Consider the following 15,433-nt stretch of genomic DNA (forward strand, 5'->3'; position numbering starts at 1 on the left):
CAAAGATGAATCAAGAAGTTACAATATGGTTCCTAAAAATTTGGTAAACGACAGAGGGGAAAAAATAAGCTATGCCTTAGAGAAAGGACAGAAGCAGTCACATCTGTCGGCACACTTCATATTACTCTGCAATCCCATGAGAAAACAAAAATGAAGACGGAGCCCCCTTACCTTGTAGTACCTGCTGCCAGTGTCATTTTGGAAGAGTGTAATACATTTGCTGTCCAACCTCCAATAGTGCCGTTTCCGCTGTAACGGAAGTCAAACTCTGGATCATTACAAAACTTCAAAATGACAAGATTCATGAATTATGTACATTTTGTTAGTGGGAACAATGGATTTGATGGTGTACAGGGCATGGGCTTTGGGCTAGGCACATTCAGGAACAGTTTGATTCTAAACTACTGACACCAAATGTTCTGCGTTTGCAACAGAGGTCAAGAAGCAATAAAGGAGATGATGTACTCATATCTCATGAAGTTCTGGGACAACAAATGAATGGCGAAACTTACTTGATTGCTTGATGAGCTAAATAGGGACTTGGACTCTAATAAAGCAGGGCTTACTTGGAAGAATGATGGGCATCCGAGTTCATCATTTGAAAACATAAAGAAATGTTACGCTGATCCAGCTAAGTCTTTTGGCTTCCATTAGCAATGGAAGCATTTTGAACATTACGACACAACTAGAAGGCAGGTATGACTCCAGTGGTGCTTGTTAACCAAGCCAGGAAATGAAATGGACAATTCTCCCTTCTCTTGAGCTCATTTCAGATAGGATTTGTTCATGTATTCTTTGTTCATTCTAGACAAATTCTTTGTGATTGCAGTGGTGTGTATACGTGAATTACCATTTTTATCACCAAAGCCTAATACTATTTGGGGGTTTGCCTATAACCATTTTCAAACGAGTCGGATATATTAATTATACACCAATTGCTTTCCACATTTTTTTCTAACTCTGTTGGTTGTCCAGTCATATTTAACACCTAGGCAGTGAAGGGCTGCATTTGGTGGACTCTAGAGCTTTATGAAGCTTTCCCTCTAGTAAGTCACACTGACTCAATGTCCTCATGTGGCATTGTAATTAAAGGAAGACAATTCCTGCTTGCTGCCTGTGAGTCACATCGCTAATCCTAGCTAATTATGAGATTGAGATCTGAGGACCATGGTTTGAAGCCAGCCCAGGCAGGAAAGTGCATGAGACTTATCTACAACTAACCATGAAAAAACTGAACGAGGAGCTGTGACTCATGTGGTAATGTGCCAACCTTGAGCAAATGCTAAGAGTACTCAGGTTCTCTGTTCCAGTGTCATTACTGGCACACACACACACACACACACACACACACACACACACACACACACACACACAGGCTGTATCTTACCAGTGTGTCTTTGCTTGTGTAGTGGACCATCCATCCTTCTTTCATTACTGTGCTGCTTTTCCTTTTTGTGTGTTTGACAGATTGCACTACCCTCATGAGAGGGATATTGTTGCTTGTTGATGGACTTGAAAAGACAAAATAACAAAATATTTTAGGAGAAAAATATTTACAGATACACATCTCTATCATGAAGAGAACTTTTTCAATTACTTCAAGGTAAAACAAAAATCCCTCACACCCTATTGTCTGTACTGTCGGGATTCCATGTCAGACCTCGATTACCTGAAAGAGTGGTAGATATTTCATACACATCCTAGCACAACAAGGCAGAAAAATGTAATAAGCACTGGAGCTTTCAGTTTAAATATATGTTGTTAGCTCAGTTTTGAGGTAAACGAAGTGAGATTTTGGTTAGTGTTCTGAGACTGCAGTGTTCAGAATCTCATTCAAAATCTCACTCCAAATCTCAAAATGAAATGGATTGTTCATGACACATTAGAGCCCATTTCAGTCATTTATACACTCTATTGTTCAAGATAAATTTTATTCTCTGGCTGGTTTCAATAAAGATTATAATTTGGTTAGGCATCAGTGGCTCATGCCTGTAATCCTAGCTATTCAAGACTGAGATATGAGAATTACAACTCAAAGCCAGCCCAGTCTGTGAAATTCTTATGTCCCAAAAAATTGGAAATAGGAGGGTGACTCAAGTGGTAGAATGTCAGACTTAAGGGGAAAAACTAAGGAACAGCATCCAGGCCCTGATTGCAAGTCTTAATACACACACACACACACACACACACACACACGTGCACACGTGGGTGTGTGTCATCAGAGTATCTGCTGAGACCCATCCCCATCTTTGTATTCCCATACAAAAAACCCTGCATTAATAAATAACAGTACATACCAGTAGCAGAATTTCTGGTGACAAAGGTGAGTAGCCCTGCCTGGCACTGGTGACTCAGGGCCAGTGACAGAGGGCTGAGATCTGAGGATCATGTTCTAAGCCAGCCCAGGTAGGAAAGTCTATGAGATTCTTAATCTCCCATTAGTCATAGAATAAGCCAGAAATGGTGCTGTGGCTCCATTGATAGAGTGCTAGCCATGCCATTTGAGTTCCTTATTGGGCTGGGACTGGGGCTGCTGCTCTCACCTTATGGTTCTGTTCGAGTCTTCCTGGTCCAGGTCTACATCTTGCATTTCCCCACTGTCGCTCTGGCCTTCTGCCATGGCAATCTCGGCATCTTGAGCCATAATCACCTCTTCCATGTCATCCATAAGCCCACTGTTCCGCTCACTGTCATTGTCATCACTCCCTTCTTCCATCACCACGTCAGATTCTGCCCCTGGGCTGAGAAAATCTAGAAAATCATTTTAATTTATGAAGATAAGTCTGAAATACTGCAGCCAGAGCTTAGCAGAAAGGTAATCTTCAAACAAATGAAAAACAGTAACTACTGTCATATGAAGAAATTGTGTCCTTTTCCCTTTTCCTATTTAAATTGTCATTTGTAAGTATATGAATGTATGAAGAGGTGAGTGTGTAACTTTATGGACAGATACTTATTTCCAAGTTCCTAAGTTATTATTATTATTATTATTATTGTTTTTATTACCAGTCCTGGGGTTTGAACTCAGGGCTTGGGCATTGTCCTTGGGCTTTCTTAAGGCTGGTGCTCTACCACTTGAGTCATAGCATCACTTCCAGCTTTTTCCGTGTATTTGGTAATAAGAAATCAAATCCAGAGCTTCATGCATGCTAGGCAAGCACTTTTACCCCACTAGGCCTAACTCCTGGCCCCAATTAAAATTTTTTTTAAAATCACAAATAAGTTTGAAGAGAAGTCAAAGGCAAATCCAAAAGCTCAGTGTAAAGTAACTCAAGGCATAAGAAGGCAGAAAATAATTGCATTTCATCACACAACCCCGGAAAAAAAGCAATGCAGTGGAGAAGGCGGGGGGGGGGGGGGAGGTGGGAAAAGGGAGGGAAGTGTTCACAAGAAAGAAAATTTGAGGTCAATGATTCTTGCAATTGCAGTAACTTCTTAAATCATAGATTTCATTGTATTAAACCTGTCATATAAGCTGCAGCTTTTAAATACTTGAGATTTCATATTGCACACTGTGATTATGCAGTAGATGGTAGTGCAAAAAATTTAATTACTTAACTCATGCAAATTACTCATTTTAAAACCAGAAAAACAGATCAGTCAGAGACCCCAGCCTGCCAAGCTTGGAAAAATTCCCATTTTACCAGGTTTCTCTGACTATACAGGAACATACAATTTTAAAATGACCAACACGTAAAAACTTTTCTCTAAAGTTATCAAATATACAACTGACATTCCTGGGGCAGAACAATTTCTGTATTACATGTGACTAAAGTAAGGAGATGGCCAGATTTTCAGTGGTGACAGTTAATTTATGATCCTCCATGCCATAAGTTAGTAGGTATGAGAACGTTTTCCTGAAAAGCTCTCTTTCTTCATTTCTTTTTCTAGGTATATATTTGTTCTATAACAAATACAATCTTTTCTTTCTTTTCTTCAGCTGCTTAGTAACAAAGATATTCATCTTCTTTCTCTAAAATTCTCTAGACAATTCTTTCTGACCTAAGGAACTGGCAAACTGTTATGTTAGACCCATGCAAAGAATCCTCTAAAATTCGGAGTTGACTATTGTATACCTGGCCAAACAAAACAATGCAGAACTGAACAAAAAAGGGGCTACTGTTTTAGGATATAGAACTTTTGAAAAGAAGTCCTTCAAAACTAGTGTACATAATCTTTCAAGAAATATTTCTAGGGCCTGGGAGTGTGACCTAGTGGCAGACTGCTTCTCTAGAATGCATGAAGCCCTGGGTTTGATTCCTCAGTACTGTACACACAGAAAAGGCTGGAAGTGGTGGTATAGCTCAAATGGTAGTGTGCTAGCTTTGAGAAAGCCCAAGGAGAGTGTTCAGGCCCTGTGTTCAAGCCCCAGGACTGACAACAACAGAAATTCCTAATACAGAACACACACCCGTACACACACCCCCCCCCACACACAGTATATAAAATGGTTGACTTGAAAGTCCTCTTTCACAACAGGACATAGGTTCTCAATCACATATTCTGAGAACAGAGTGTGTATGGAGGGGGGCAGGAAGGGAGATGAAGAAAATGACTCCTCCCCTTCCTCAATAGATAGGCAAGAAGTAGAGTTAGCTAGTCAGAGTTAGTTTCTGCCTCCAGGCTTTGAACAAGGACAGAGGACTACAGGCTGAGAACTACAATTTGTAGACTTTGCATAAAGTTTCAATTTTATGAGTAAGTGGGGAATAAAAGCATAAATAAAGGTAGGAGAGAGAATGGTACACATCTACATTTTCAGCATTAACTATTCACCACATAAGGGTCAAGAACTCAGTGTGATATTTAACTTCAATGAAGTGGGATGTAGGATATTTTCGACAACAACTTAGGACCAAATGGGACCAACTACTGACGTGGAATTCTGTTAAAACATCTTATGGTAACCATAACACATCACATTTCTGCTATATACACAACACACACAAAAATGGCCATCTGTTACGTACCTCCATTGATAGCCACTTCACCCAAACAGTTGTTGGGTACTTTGGAAGCACAACGTTTATGGCAGTTGAATCTGCAGTCTACTCATGACATGAGCAAGGCAAAACAAACAGAAACAAGAAATGCGTCAGAAGGAGAAACAAACAAATCTAGCAACTTCCGGTAGGTTTGATAGATCTAAGGACTAGCCGTTGACAAATATGTGTGTTCAAGTCCCCCTTACCTTTGCACTGCAAGCCTTGTCTGAAAAGGCCCTTCAGCAGCTTCTTGCAGTACTGGCACACCGTGGGCCGGGTGTAGGAGTGGATGACAAATGTGTGTGGCACCTTCACCTTGGACATGAGCATTTTGTCAAGTTGAATTGGCCGTCCAATGTATGACTGAGAATTTGACCTTTTCTCTCGACCAATGAAAGACTCTGATGGTGACTTCTGCTGCGCATTTGAAATGTTGGACAAAAGGAAGGACATCCATATAAGACCAAGGTGTGATTTAAAAAAAATTAAATCTCATTTGATTATTCTATCTTTAAATGTTGTTTTACTAAGACTTGAACTCTGGGCTTTATACTTCCTAGGAAGCTACTTTACCACTTGAGCTACACTGAGAACTCTTCTTTTAGTTATTTTTTCTTTAGTTATTTTTTCAAATAGGGCTGGGGATTTTGGCCTGGCCAGCTTAAACCACAATATCCTAATTATACTTCCTGTGCAGGAGTATAGCATAACGCCCAGCATTTCATTCACTGAGATGAGGCCTTGAAAACTTTTACAGTCTGGTTTTGAATTGTAATCCTTGCCATTAGGTATTGAGCTACCACATCACCTTTTAAATATATGATATTATATGATATATGGTTTGGTTCTTGTTGATAAAATTTATTTTCCCTTTCTTTAATATTTGAGTTACTTTGCATTCGATGGATATTAGAGTATCTTAAACTGATTTCTATGGTTAGATATTAGAATATCTTAACCTGATTTCTAGGGTTAGATATTAGAATATCTTAACCTGATTTCTAGGTCCTTTAAGTAATATTTTACTTTAAAATGTTAACTTAATTACTTTAACAAAAATGTAACATTGACAACCCAAAAGACTCATACAACCACTGCACATATTACCTCATTGCAGTTTTGTAGTTCTACATGTACATAGTTAGCTACTTCAGAAATTATAGCTAGTTCAGAAAGTTAGAAAATGTAAAATAAATTTCCCATTTGCTTTGTATAGCAATTGTTATTTAACCAGAATGAAAATACACGGAACAATTTATCTTAGTGCATACATATATATATATGTATATATATACATATATATATATTTTTGGCCATTCCTGGGGCTTCAACTCAGGGTCTGAGCACTGTCCTTGGGCCTTCCTAATGGCTAGCACTCTACCCCTTGAACCACAGCACCACTCCCGATTTTTTTGGTATATGTGGTAATGAGGAATCGAACCCAGGATTTCATGCATGCTAGGCAAGTATTCTACCAGTAGGCCACATTTCTGGCCCCTATTTAGTATTTTTATAACCTAAACACATATAAATGCTTGCACTTTATAATTACATATCTGTGCACTCTTGTCTGTCATTGTGGAAATATTTAATAAACTGGGTGTATAAACCTTTTAAAACTAAAATTAATCAAAATGAACTGTTACTTCAATGTTTCTGGATAATTTCATGAGATCTGCTGATATCACAGAAATACACAGCATAAATAAGAATAAATGCATTTGGGATTTACCAGAATGAAGAGCTAAAGAGTTAAACATACAATAATAGCTATTATAATCATATCTATCAATCTACCTAACTCTATGTCCATTTAATTTATTACTTTCTTTTTAAATATTAATTTCTAATTTTATCCATTTATAAAATTATTTATGGTGAATACCATTTGTCATTCTGCAGCATAACTATGTTAAGTGCCTTAAAAAGCAGGCCTTGTTTTCTGCAGGTGATATGCCAAAGTTAATAAAATAAATTGCTGCAACCATTTATTCATAAATATGGAAGCCAAAATGTCAACCTGCATTTGTTTGCCTGGAGAGCCTTGCATATCACTTTACCCAGTTAATTTGTAACTTGGAGCAATTATTGATACAATGAAAAAATAAGTGCTAGTTACATACAATTTACATCCATTTCTATTCCTGTCTGAGTAAACAGTAAAACTACTTACTACCAAATGGAAAGCTGATGTACCAATTCACTGTCTGCAATAAAATCAGGACTGAAATGAGGCTCTCCATATTATGCAATTATGTCTCCCTATTATGCAGTAATGTTTACAGTTCAAGTTCCACAGAGGAAAACTATAAAGCATCACTATTCCTCAAAGCTGAGTTCTTGTGAAGAAGGCCAGGAGCTTATAAAATTGGACAATTGTTTGCCAAAGTCATTAAGACTATTAAACAAATACCATCAATGGACTTAAAGGACAGTTAAATCCACATGATTTGGTCTTGGTTCCAGTGTCTTTTACTAAGTGGTTCAATTTTTAAGAAAGGTAGACTAAAGGACAGTGATATTTTTCCATAACTAGAATGTTTCTAGAACTGATGTCATACTTAGCAAATGTTCTCAGATTTGGAAAATCCTACAGAAGTGTGAACATATCATTATTTATTTTCTTCCACTTCACATCCTTAAGACTGAATTGTTCTAACAGGGCCAGTTTGACACAGGATGATTTACTACCAAAGGGATAGAAAGAAATGGACAAACAGAATTTTGTTCCTCTCATTCAGCATGGTACTATTCCCATAAACTTTGAAGAGTCCCAATTAGTTCTGAGTAGCCACAGCATTTATTAGCTTAATAGCAGAATTACATAAGAAATTTTTAATAAAATGTAACTCTAAGGGAAGGAGACTGGCTATAATTCTGTGGCAAAAGAATGTGCTGGACACAATGCAGGAAGTGATGACATTAACACAGCCACAAAAGAGAAACAATTCACAGATGACATAATTGTACTGTCAGAAATTGGCTTTAATAGCATTCACAAACTGTGCCCTCCTGACATTTATGAAATTAAAAAATTTTAAGCCAGCTAGTGGTCCAACCAATAAAATAGCTATCATAGTTTCTTATACTTCAAACTGTAATCATTTTCTATATTTTGAACCAGAAAGCAAGCAAAACATTTAAATTTTGAGGTAACATATTAATCAGAGAGGGTGTGAGTTGCTTAGAGTACAGAAGTCACCTGAAATTTGTCTTCAGTATTATAGTCTATGTTTCTGGAAGTGCACTTACATATTTCTATGCGGTTTTCTTACTACTGAGGTAAATTTCCGAAGTCAAGTTAGAGAAGAAAGACTGTCTCACTATCTGAAGACTTTCTAAGTCTTTATGGTGTGTTTACTCATCCTCAATCAAAATGTTAAACAAGAAGCCTATCGATGATATATGACAAATAGCACAAAACAAACCAATAGCACAAAACAAACCAATAGCTCTGCACACCTGTAACCCTAGATACTCAGGAGGCTGCAGTTTGAATTCAGCTCAAGCAGGAAGCCCATGACACAGTCATCCCCAATTAACTATCAAAAAACCCTAGAAAAGGAGTTGGGGCTCAAGTGGTAGAACACTATCTACCTTAAGTATTAAAAGAAGTGAAAGACAGTACCCAGTGCCTCAGTTTAAGCTCTACGCCCAGCACCAAAATAACCAAACTAATAACAACAAAAAAATTCCACAGAAAACCTAAGAGCCTGTGGCATAAGCCTATTATATTTTAACACAAATGAATATTATATATAGTTATATATTAGAAATATCCAACAGTCAGCATTTTTTCAGTCTTGTTAGTCATTCTTTTAAAATATTTCTAAAAATGTGAACTAAGATGTTAAAGAGAGTGTGGCTGAGATAAAATTACAATGCCAGCATTCAGGAGGTAAAGTCAATGGGATAATATGTTTTGGAGCTAAGCTACATAGTGAAACCATGTTTCAAGAGAAGTAAAAGCCAAATAATTTTAGAAGCAGTCACTATTTAAGCAAAGATATATAATGCTATTATGTAAAAATATTCACTACAAATCATAATTACAGTAAGCAAAACTTCAGAAAAATTTAAAAGGAAATAGATACTGAAAATACCACATGCATCTTTGGATTTAAGTATGAGATATTTTCAATATTAAACTAATGTACCAAAGCATAATGTCAACAGAAATAATCATATTTTTGCCTATAATGTACTATGATGCTAAGTAAATATAGTAGCTCTTTAATTCTTCATTCCCTTCACCTTTTGTTCACTTGGGAATTTAATTGTAATATGCAATAATCCAGAATTAAAATTAATTAGTCAAATTTGAGACAGAGTCTTGCCACGCATCACTACCAGGCCTTGCATTTGCTAAGAAGTTCAGGCTAACCTTAAGCATGAGATTCTTCTACCTTTGTCTCTATTGCTAGATTTATAGACAAGCACTTCCATGCCTGGAAGTTTTGAATAAACACTTTCCTTGAAGTTAATTCTAGGAAAGACAAATTTCCCTTTTTCAACAGTAGTGAGGGCTTTACTACATATATAAGTTAGTCAGAAAACATTTATATCGATTATTTTCATTATTTGAGTTTCTATTTGCCCTCCTGAATTCAGTGAATATACATATTCTGAAAAAAATAGGGAATGAATTAGAGGGAAGTTCAAATGCTTTCAAAAGAGAAGAGGTGTATTTTGTTTTGCTTTGCTTTGCTTCATTAACTATGTTCACAGAAGTAAAACTGACTCAAACTCAAAGGACTGATCTAAAATTACTTTTTCTATAACTAAGAGAACAAACATAAAGTTGAATTCCCTTTTGAAAAATTTACATTTGGATATTAGCCAGGAGTCATGCAATTTCCTGTTCTCCATTGGAAGACTTTGGATTAAATTGCATGTGAAGGATTTAAGTGAGAATTGACATAGTTTCACAATATGCTTTTGGAATGATTCATATAAATGATTTGATGTGAATTATGGAAACAAGCAAAATTCTTTTTGGGGTTCTCAGTGTAAGATATCTTGCCTCATGGACAGGGAAAGGTGCAAACAATGATGAAAACTGAATTTTAAAGGACAGAATAAAGACTAAGAATAATGATTATAGAAATACATTTTAAGAACAATTTTGTGAAGTGTCTGTAACATTCTTATAGTAATAGTGTTTCGTTTGCAACTACTGCCAAAGTTAGATCTCTATCCACTAAACACTATTTTAAAGAAAATATACTTTGTTTTTGCAGAGATAGGATTTGCTTTAAACTTGGTATGCAAAGCTAATGACTCAGAAAGTCTGGCACCTTCCCAGAAAATGATGGCTTGAATTATATTATGGAAACTTCAAGAGCCAACTTGTCTTTCAATATTTAACAGAACTCAAACAACTTCCCAACAAGGTTTATTACACTTTGGAGTCACAAATGAACTCTTCATTAGGTAAGCTACAAAACTGATGGGAAAAGTTGCATTCAGTTGTAGGGTCCTTATTGTTCATTACTCATGTACCTAACAAGATTTCTTGAGAAAAGGAAAGTCACTTTACAGAATTACATGGTGGAAGGAAAGTTTCAACAGTATTCAAATGTATTAGTTTACTAACTAAAATTAATTTTACAGCACCACATTGAGCTTAGATTCTGGCCATAAATTGATTGGACTTAAAGAGACAGGAGAAAAAAAGAGAATACCATCATGTGTACATGCTTTTATAGGCCTGCCTGGTGCAGGACAAACAATAGCATTTCTTAACCTTCAGAGAATGCATGCTTTCAAGATGTAAATGCATGAGAAGAAAGGGCAAGACAAAGTTCAAAAAATACCCTTTCATGTCTTTTTCTTTGTTGCATGAACCATAATTCTGACATCAATGTCTAATAGGATGGTAGCATAAAGACAGGAAACCTAACTGGGGAATGTTCTCTACTGTGCTGAACACTTCTGCTTTAAAAAGGAAAGGAGTAGCAAGATTCAATCCTTACAGGCTGTCAGTATTAAAAAATGGCCTTCGATGTCAGGGATGCAAAAAGAAATGGTGGAGACTGCCTGGAATTGGTGACAATGCATTCCATGCACAAAGTGAGAAATACAGGTGTGTTAGGAAATAAGTCTGTTTTCATGCTGACTAACACACACACACACACACACACACACACACACACACACACACACACTTTCATCTGGGAAATAAAACTGGTCCATAGAGGATCGGAGACCTTTGAACTAGATAAAGATAGAAAACTTTATGACCTTTATATATGACAAACTCTCTGCATAGCTCTCAATATATATTGATTTATTTGTAAAGTCATGGCCTACTAATAGGTTAAATCACCCATCCAAGATCACAGAATGTAATTAAAACTGTGAGCTTAAGCATTTTGGTCCAGGTAATCATGCTTTGTCTGCCTTCAGTCAATTCTCAATTCCCACGTTTCTAGCATTAGGCTAATACAAGTATTTTTTCTCTCTCATTTTAAGTCCATAAGGAAGGAAGAGAAGCCAATAAAAATAAGCATTCTCTATGTGGAAATATGATGGACCCCTTAGTCAAGCTACATTACAGCAAAGGTTTTCAGTCACTTCCCTAGCAGGAGAATAGCATTTGAGACACGTGTGTTTCTTGAACACCATTAACTAGGTGAATAAATTACTTTTTTTCATATACTTTTCTTGTAATTAATAGAAGGGTTACATTATATTCAGCAGATAGAAGGTGCATTACTTCACATACATTGATACCCTTTCTCATGTCTTGGTCCCCATTTCCCTCCCCCGGCCCCACCGCTCATGTTGTTTCCCCCCTTCCCTATCCAATTTCAAATAACCAATCAAGCATATATACAATATCAGATAACAAGGTGAAATACTGAACAATATGAGATAACCAAGGGACAGCAAAAGAGATGAGAGATAACATAGTACATTAAGGACAACAATAACTCATTATATGGCATTTGTATCTATATCTTGGAGGTCCTTTCATTTAGCATCATACTATCTGGCTTTATGTATCTAGGTTTTGTTCTATTATAAATTTCTGCTAGGAGAGCCCAAGGTTTTTTACTGATTATGACAAATGAGGGAAACCATAGAGACTCTGTTCCTTTGAGTCTGGTTTACTTCACTTAATATGATTTTTTCTAAGTCTTTCCATTTCCTAACAAATGGGGCAATGTCGTTCTTTCTGACAGCAGCATAAAATTCCATTGTGTATAAATACCACAGCTTGTTGATCCACTCATCAACTGAGGGACATCTGGATTGGTTCCATATCTTTGCTATGGTAAATAGTGTTGCAATGAACATCGTTGTGCTAGTGGATTTAGTATGTCCTTACAGGAGGAAGTTTCTTATTAGATAGAAGATGGACAGAAGATAGAAGTTCCGTATTAGATATAAGTTCCTCATTAATAATATTTCATTTTCATATCATCTCTAAGAGGCTTCTAGCTATATAACAACTTGCTTATAGCTCCTCTACACTACTGTCACCCTCTTCTTGTCCTGTCTCCTCCAAAGCTTTTACTTCTCAGCAGCATCTTATCTACCCTGAGCTCTTCAGCTCAAGGCTATTGGCCTACCTCTGGAGCCACAGCACCACTTCCCATTTCTGGTGGTTAATTCGAGATAATGGTGTCATGGACTTTAGTGTCTAGGCTGTCTTTGAATGGTGATCCTCAGATCTCAGTCTCCTGAGTAGCTAGGATTACAGGCATGAGCCACCGAGCCCAGCTTTACTTGTTTTGTTGTTGTTGTTGTTGTTGTTTGTTTGCTTGGGTTTTTTTTTTGTCAATCCTGGGGCTTGAATTCAGATCCTGGTCACTGTCCTTGGGCTTTCTCAAGGCTAGTGCTCTACTACTTATGCCAAAGAACAATGTCTAGTTTTCTTCTATGTATGTGGTACTGACACATATGCTCAGGTGCATATTCAGGAATGAACTAAGAAAAGACAAACCATATAGACGTCAGATATAAGGGTCATACAAGAAAGGTTTGCACAAAAGAAGAGGGATTTGGTGTACCTCAGTGTGTCTAACCATGTGATCACTATTAGCAAGTAAAACTCTGTTGGGCACAACTAAATTACCTCAATCTTCAGACTACCCAAATATTTTCTGTATATGACACTTAGGAATGATGATCTAACGCCAACTGGAGTTTCTCCTACCAGATATAACTATAAATACTCAGTCTGAACCTACCTACTTTCTAGAGCAAAAAGAAACCATCATTGCTTTAGAAACACATCAGCATACCACCTCCTTCTCTTGTGGGGAGTCATGGATTTGGGGGTGCAGAGTAGATCTTTGGCAACAAATATGAAGACTCCAAGGAATGTCACTCACATGGCCATGCATGTTTCTGTGCCATGTAATTTGGTGAACAGAGAGTAGGCTGTTGGGTGAAGTTCAAATTGTTCAGTCCTGTTTTGATTCTATAGCCCTTGAACTACATGCCAAATATGTCACAGAAATGAGTTTGGTCTCTCAGTTGGAGACCATAAATATATAGCATAAATAAAAGCTAATCAACACCTTTTCATAACAGTTAAAAGGGTTTGCTATAAGGCAGGAAAAAAAGTGTGCCCCCTGCTTAGTGGTGATGGATGCTATGTTTTACACTGGAGAATCCATTTCTTAATGTTTGCAGCAATTTGTGAAAGCTTTCAAAGTAATAACATATATAAACTCTTTTTTTAAAAGGTGAACTAGGTTTATTGAGTGCTAAAGTACTCCTGGAAGTTACATTAACTTTTATACTGCCTCACTCTTATTGAGTAAACAGAAGTGAAAGGTAAAGAAGCCATACTATTTTCTTAAGTGATCCACCCTTTGCGGGAAGCATCAGAACTATTGAAGAATTGTCACAAAAGAAAGGCACTGTTTCTTCAAACCGTTATTAGCACTCTGCAAAATGGATTCATGAGAAGAAAGCATACTGTAAGGAGGACTGGCCATTAAATAAACCCAAATATGAAGACAATGCAAACTTAATTCCATAACCTCTAAATTTTTAAAATATTTTTATTGAAATTAATAAAAGGGTTATATGATATTTGCCAGATAGAAGGTGCATTAATTCACATATATTGATACCCTTTCACATGTCTTGGTCCCCATTACCCCCCCCATCTTAGTTTTCCCCCCTTCTCTGTCCAATTTCAAATAACCAATACAAATATATCTAATATATCAGAAAACAAAGTGAGATACTGTAACAATATGATATAACCAGGGGACACCAAGAGAGATGAGAGATAACATAGTACATTAAGGACAACAATTATTCATTATATGGCTTTTGTTTCAATATCCTGGAGGTCATTTCAATTAGCTTCATACTATCTGGCCTTATGTATCAAGGTTTTGCTCTATTGCAAATCTCTGCTAGTAGAGACCAAGGTTTCTACTGATTACGACAAATGAGGGAAACCATTGAGCCTAAGTTCCTTTGAGTCTTGGCTTACTTCACTTAATATGATTTTTTCTAAGTCTTTCCATTTCCTAACAAATGGGGTGATGTCGTTTTTTTCTGACAGCAGCATTCCATTGTGTACAAATACCACATCTTGTTGATCCACTCATCAACTGAGGGACATCTAGGTTGGCTCCATATTTTTGCTATGGTGAATAATGCTGCAATGAACATTGTTGTGCTAGTGGATTTAGTATGCCCTAGTTTCTGGATGGTTGGGTAAATGCCAACTAGTGGAATTGCTGGGTCATAGGGGAGCTATATGTTTAACCTTTTGAGGAACTGCCATACTGCTTTCCATAGTGGTTGAATGAGTTTGCACTCCCACCAACAGTGTAGTAGTGATCCCTCCTGGCCACATCCCCTCCAGCATCTGTTATTATTAGTTTTCCTGATCCTGGCCATTCTAACTGGAGTGAGGTGGAATCTTAGAGTTGTTTTGATTTGCATTTCTTTTATGACCAGAGATGTTGAGCATTTCTTCATGTGTCTATAGGCCATTTTTGTTTCTTCTTGAGAAGACTCTCTTTAAGTCTTTGGTCCATTTTTTAATAGGATGGTTGTTACTTTGGAGATTAGTTTTGGAGGGATTCAATTTTTTGAGCTGTTGATATATTTTAGATATGAGGCCTTTGTCCTCTGTATGGTTGGTGAAGATCTTCTCCCACTCTGCAGGTTTCCTAATTAATTTACTAACTACGTCCTTTGCCATACACAAGCTCTGCAGTTTAATGCAGTCCCACTTATCCAGCCTTTCTCTGATTTCATAACCCCTAAATTTATAAAGCTAAAAGTGGCATGTCCATGTGGGGATTAATGAAAACCCACAACTTTGCATTGTCTATCATTTTTGCTTTGGGATTCAATGCCAGTGACTCTCTGCATTGAAAGTAACCTATAGGATAACCCCATTTTGGAGAAATCAAAGATAATCATTTTAAGAACATATACTGGAAACATAAATAAAATAATCCAGG

The 15,433-nt window shown here is 36.9% G+C and overlaps 1 protein-coding gene across 3 annotated transcripts in view; it reads right to left on the reverse strand.

The window, feature by feature from the left end:
• Positions 1–15,433, reverse strand: part of Prkd1 (protein kinase D1) — a 313,953-nt gene that overhangs the window by 47,065 nt on the left and 251,455 nt on the right. For 2 of the 3 annotated variants that reach the window (XM_090345331.1, XM_090345329.1), the window contains exons 5-9: positions 5,192–5,402; positions 4,971–5,048; positions 2,544–2,751; positions 1,388–1,511; positions 172–249 (exon numbers count right to left, since the gene is read on the reverse strand). In XM_090345331.1, coding sequence (XP_090201457.1) covers positions 172–249; positions 1,388–1,511; positions 2,544–2,751; positions 4,971–5,048; positions 5,192–5,402 — 699 coding nt within the window. The remainder of the gene's footprint in view (positions 1–171; positions 250–1,387; positions 1,512–2,543; positions 2,752–4,970; positions 5,049–5,191; positions 5,403–15,433) is intronic. The other variant, XM_090345330.1, reaches the window with a different exon arrangement.

Source organism: Megascapheus bottae, chromosome 14 (genome assembly GCF_031878675.1).
Source record: "Megascapheus bottae isolate mThoBot1 chromosome 14, mThoBot2.hap1, whole genome shotgun sequence".
NCBI classification, from domain to species: Eukaryota; Metazoa; Chordata; class Mammalia; order Rodentia; family Geomyidae; genus Megascapheus; species Megascapheus bottae.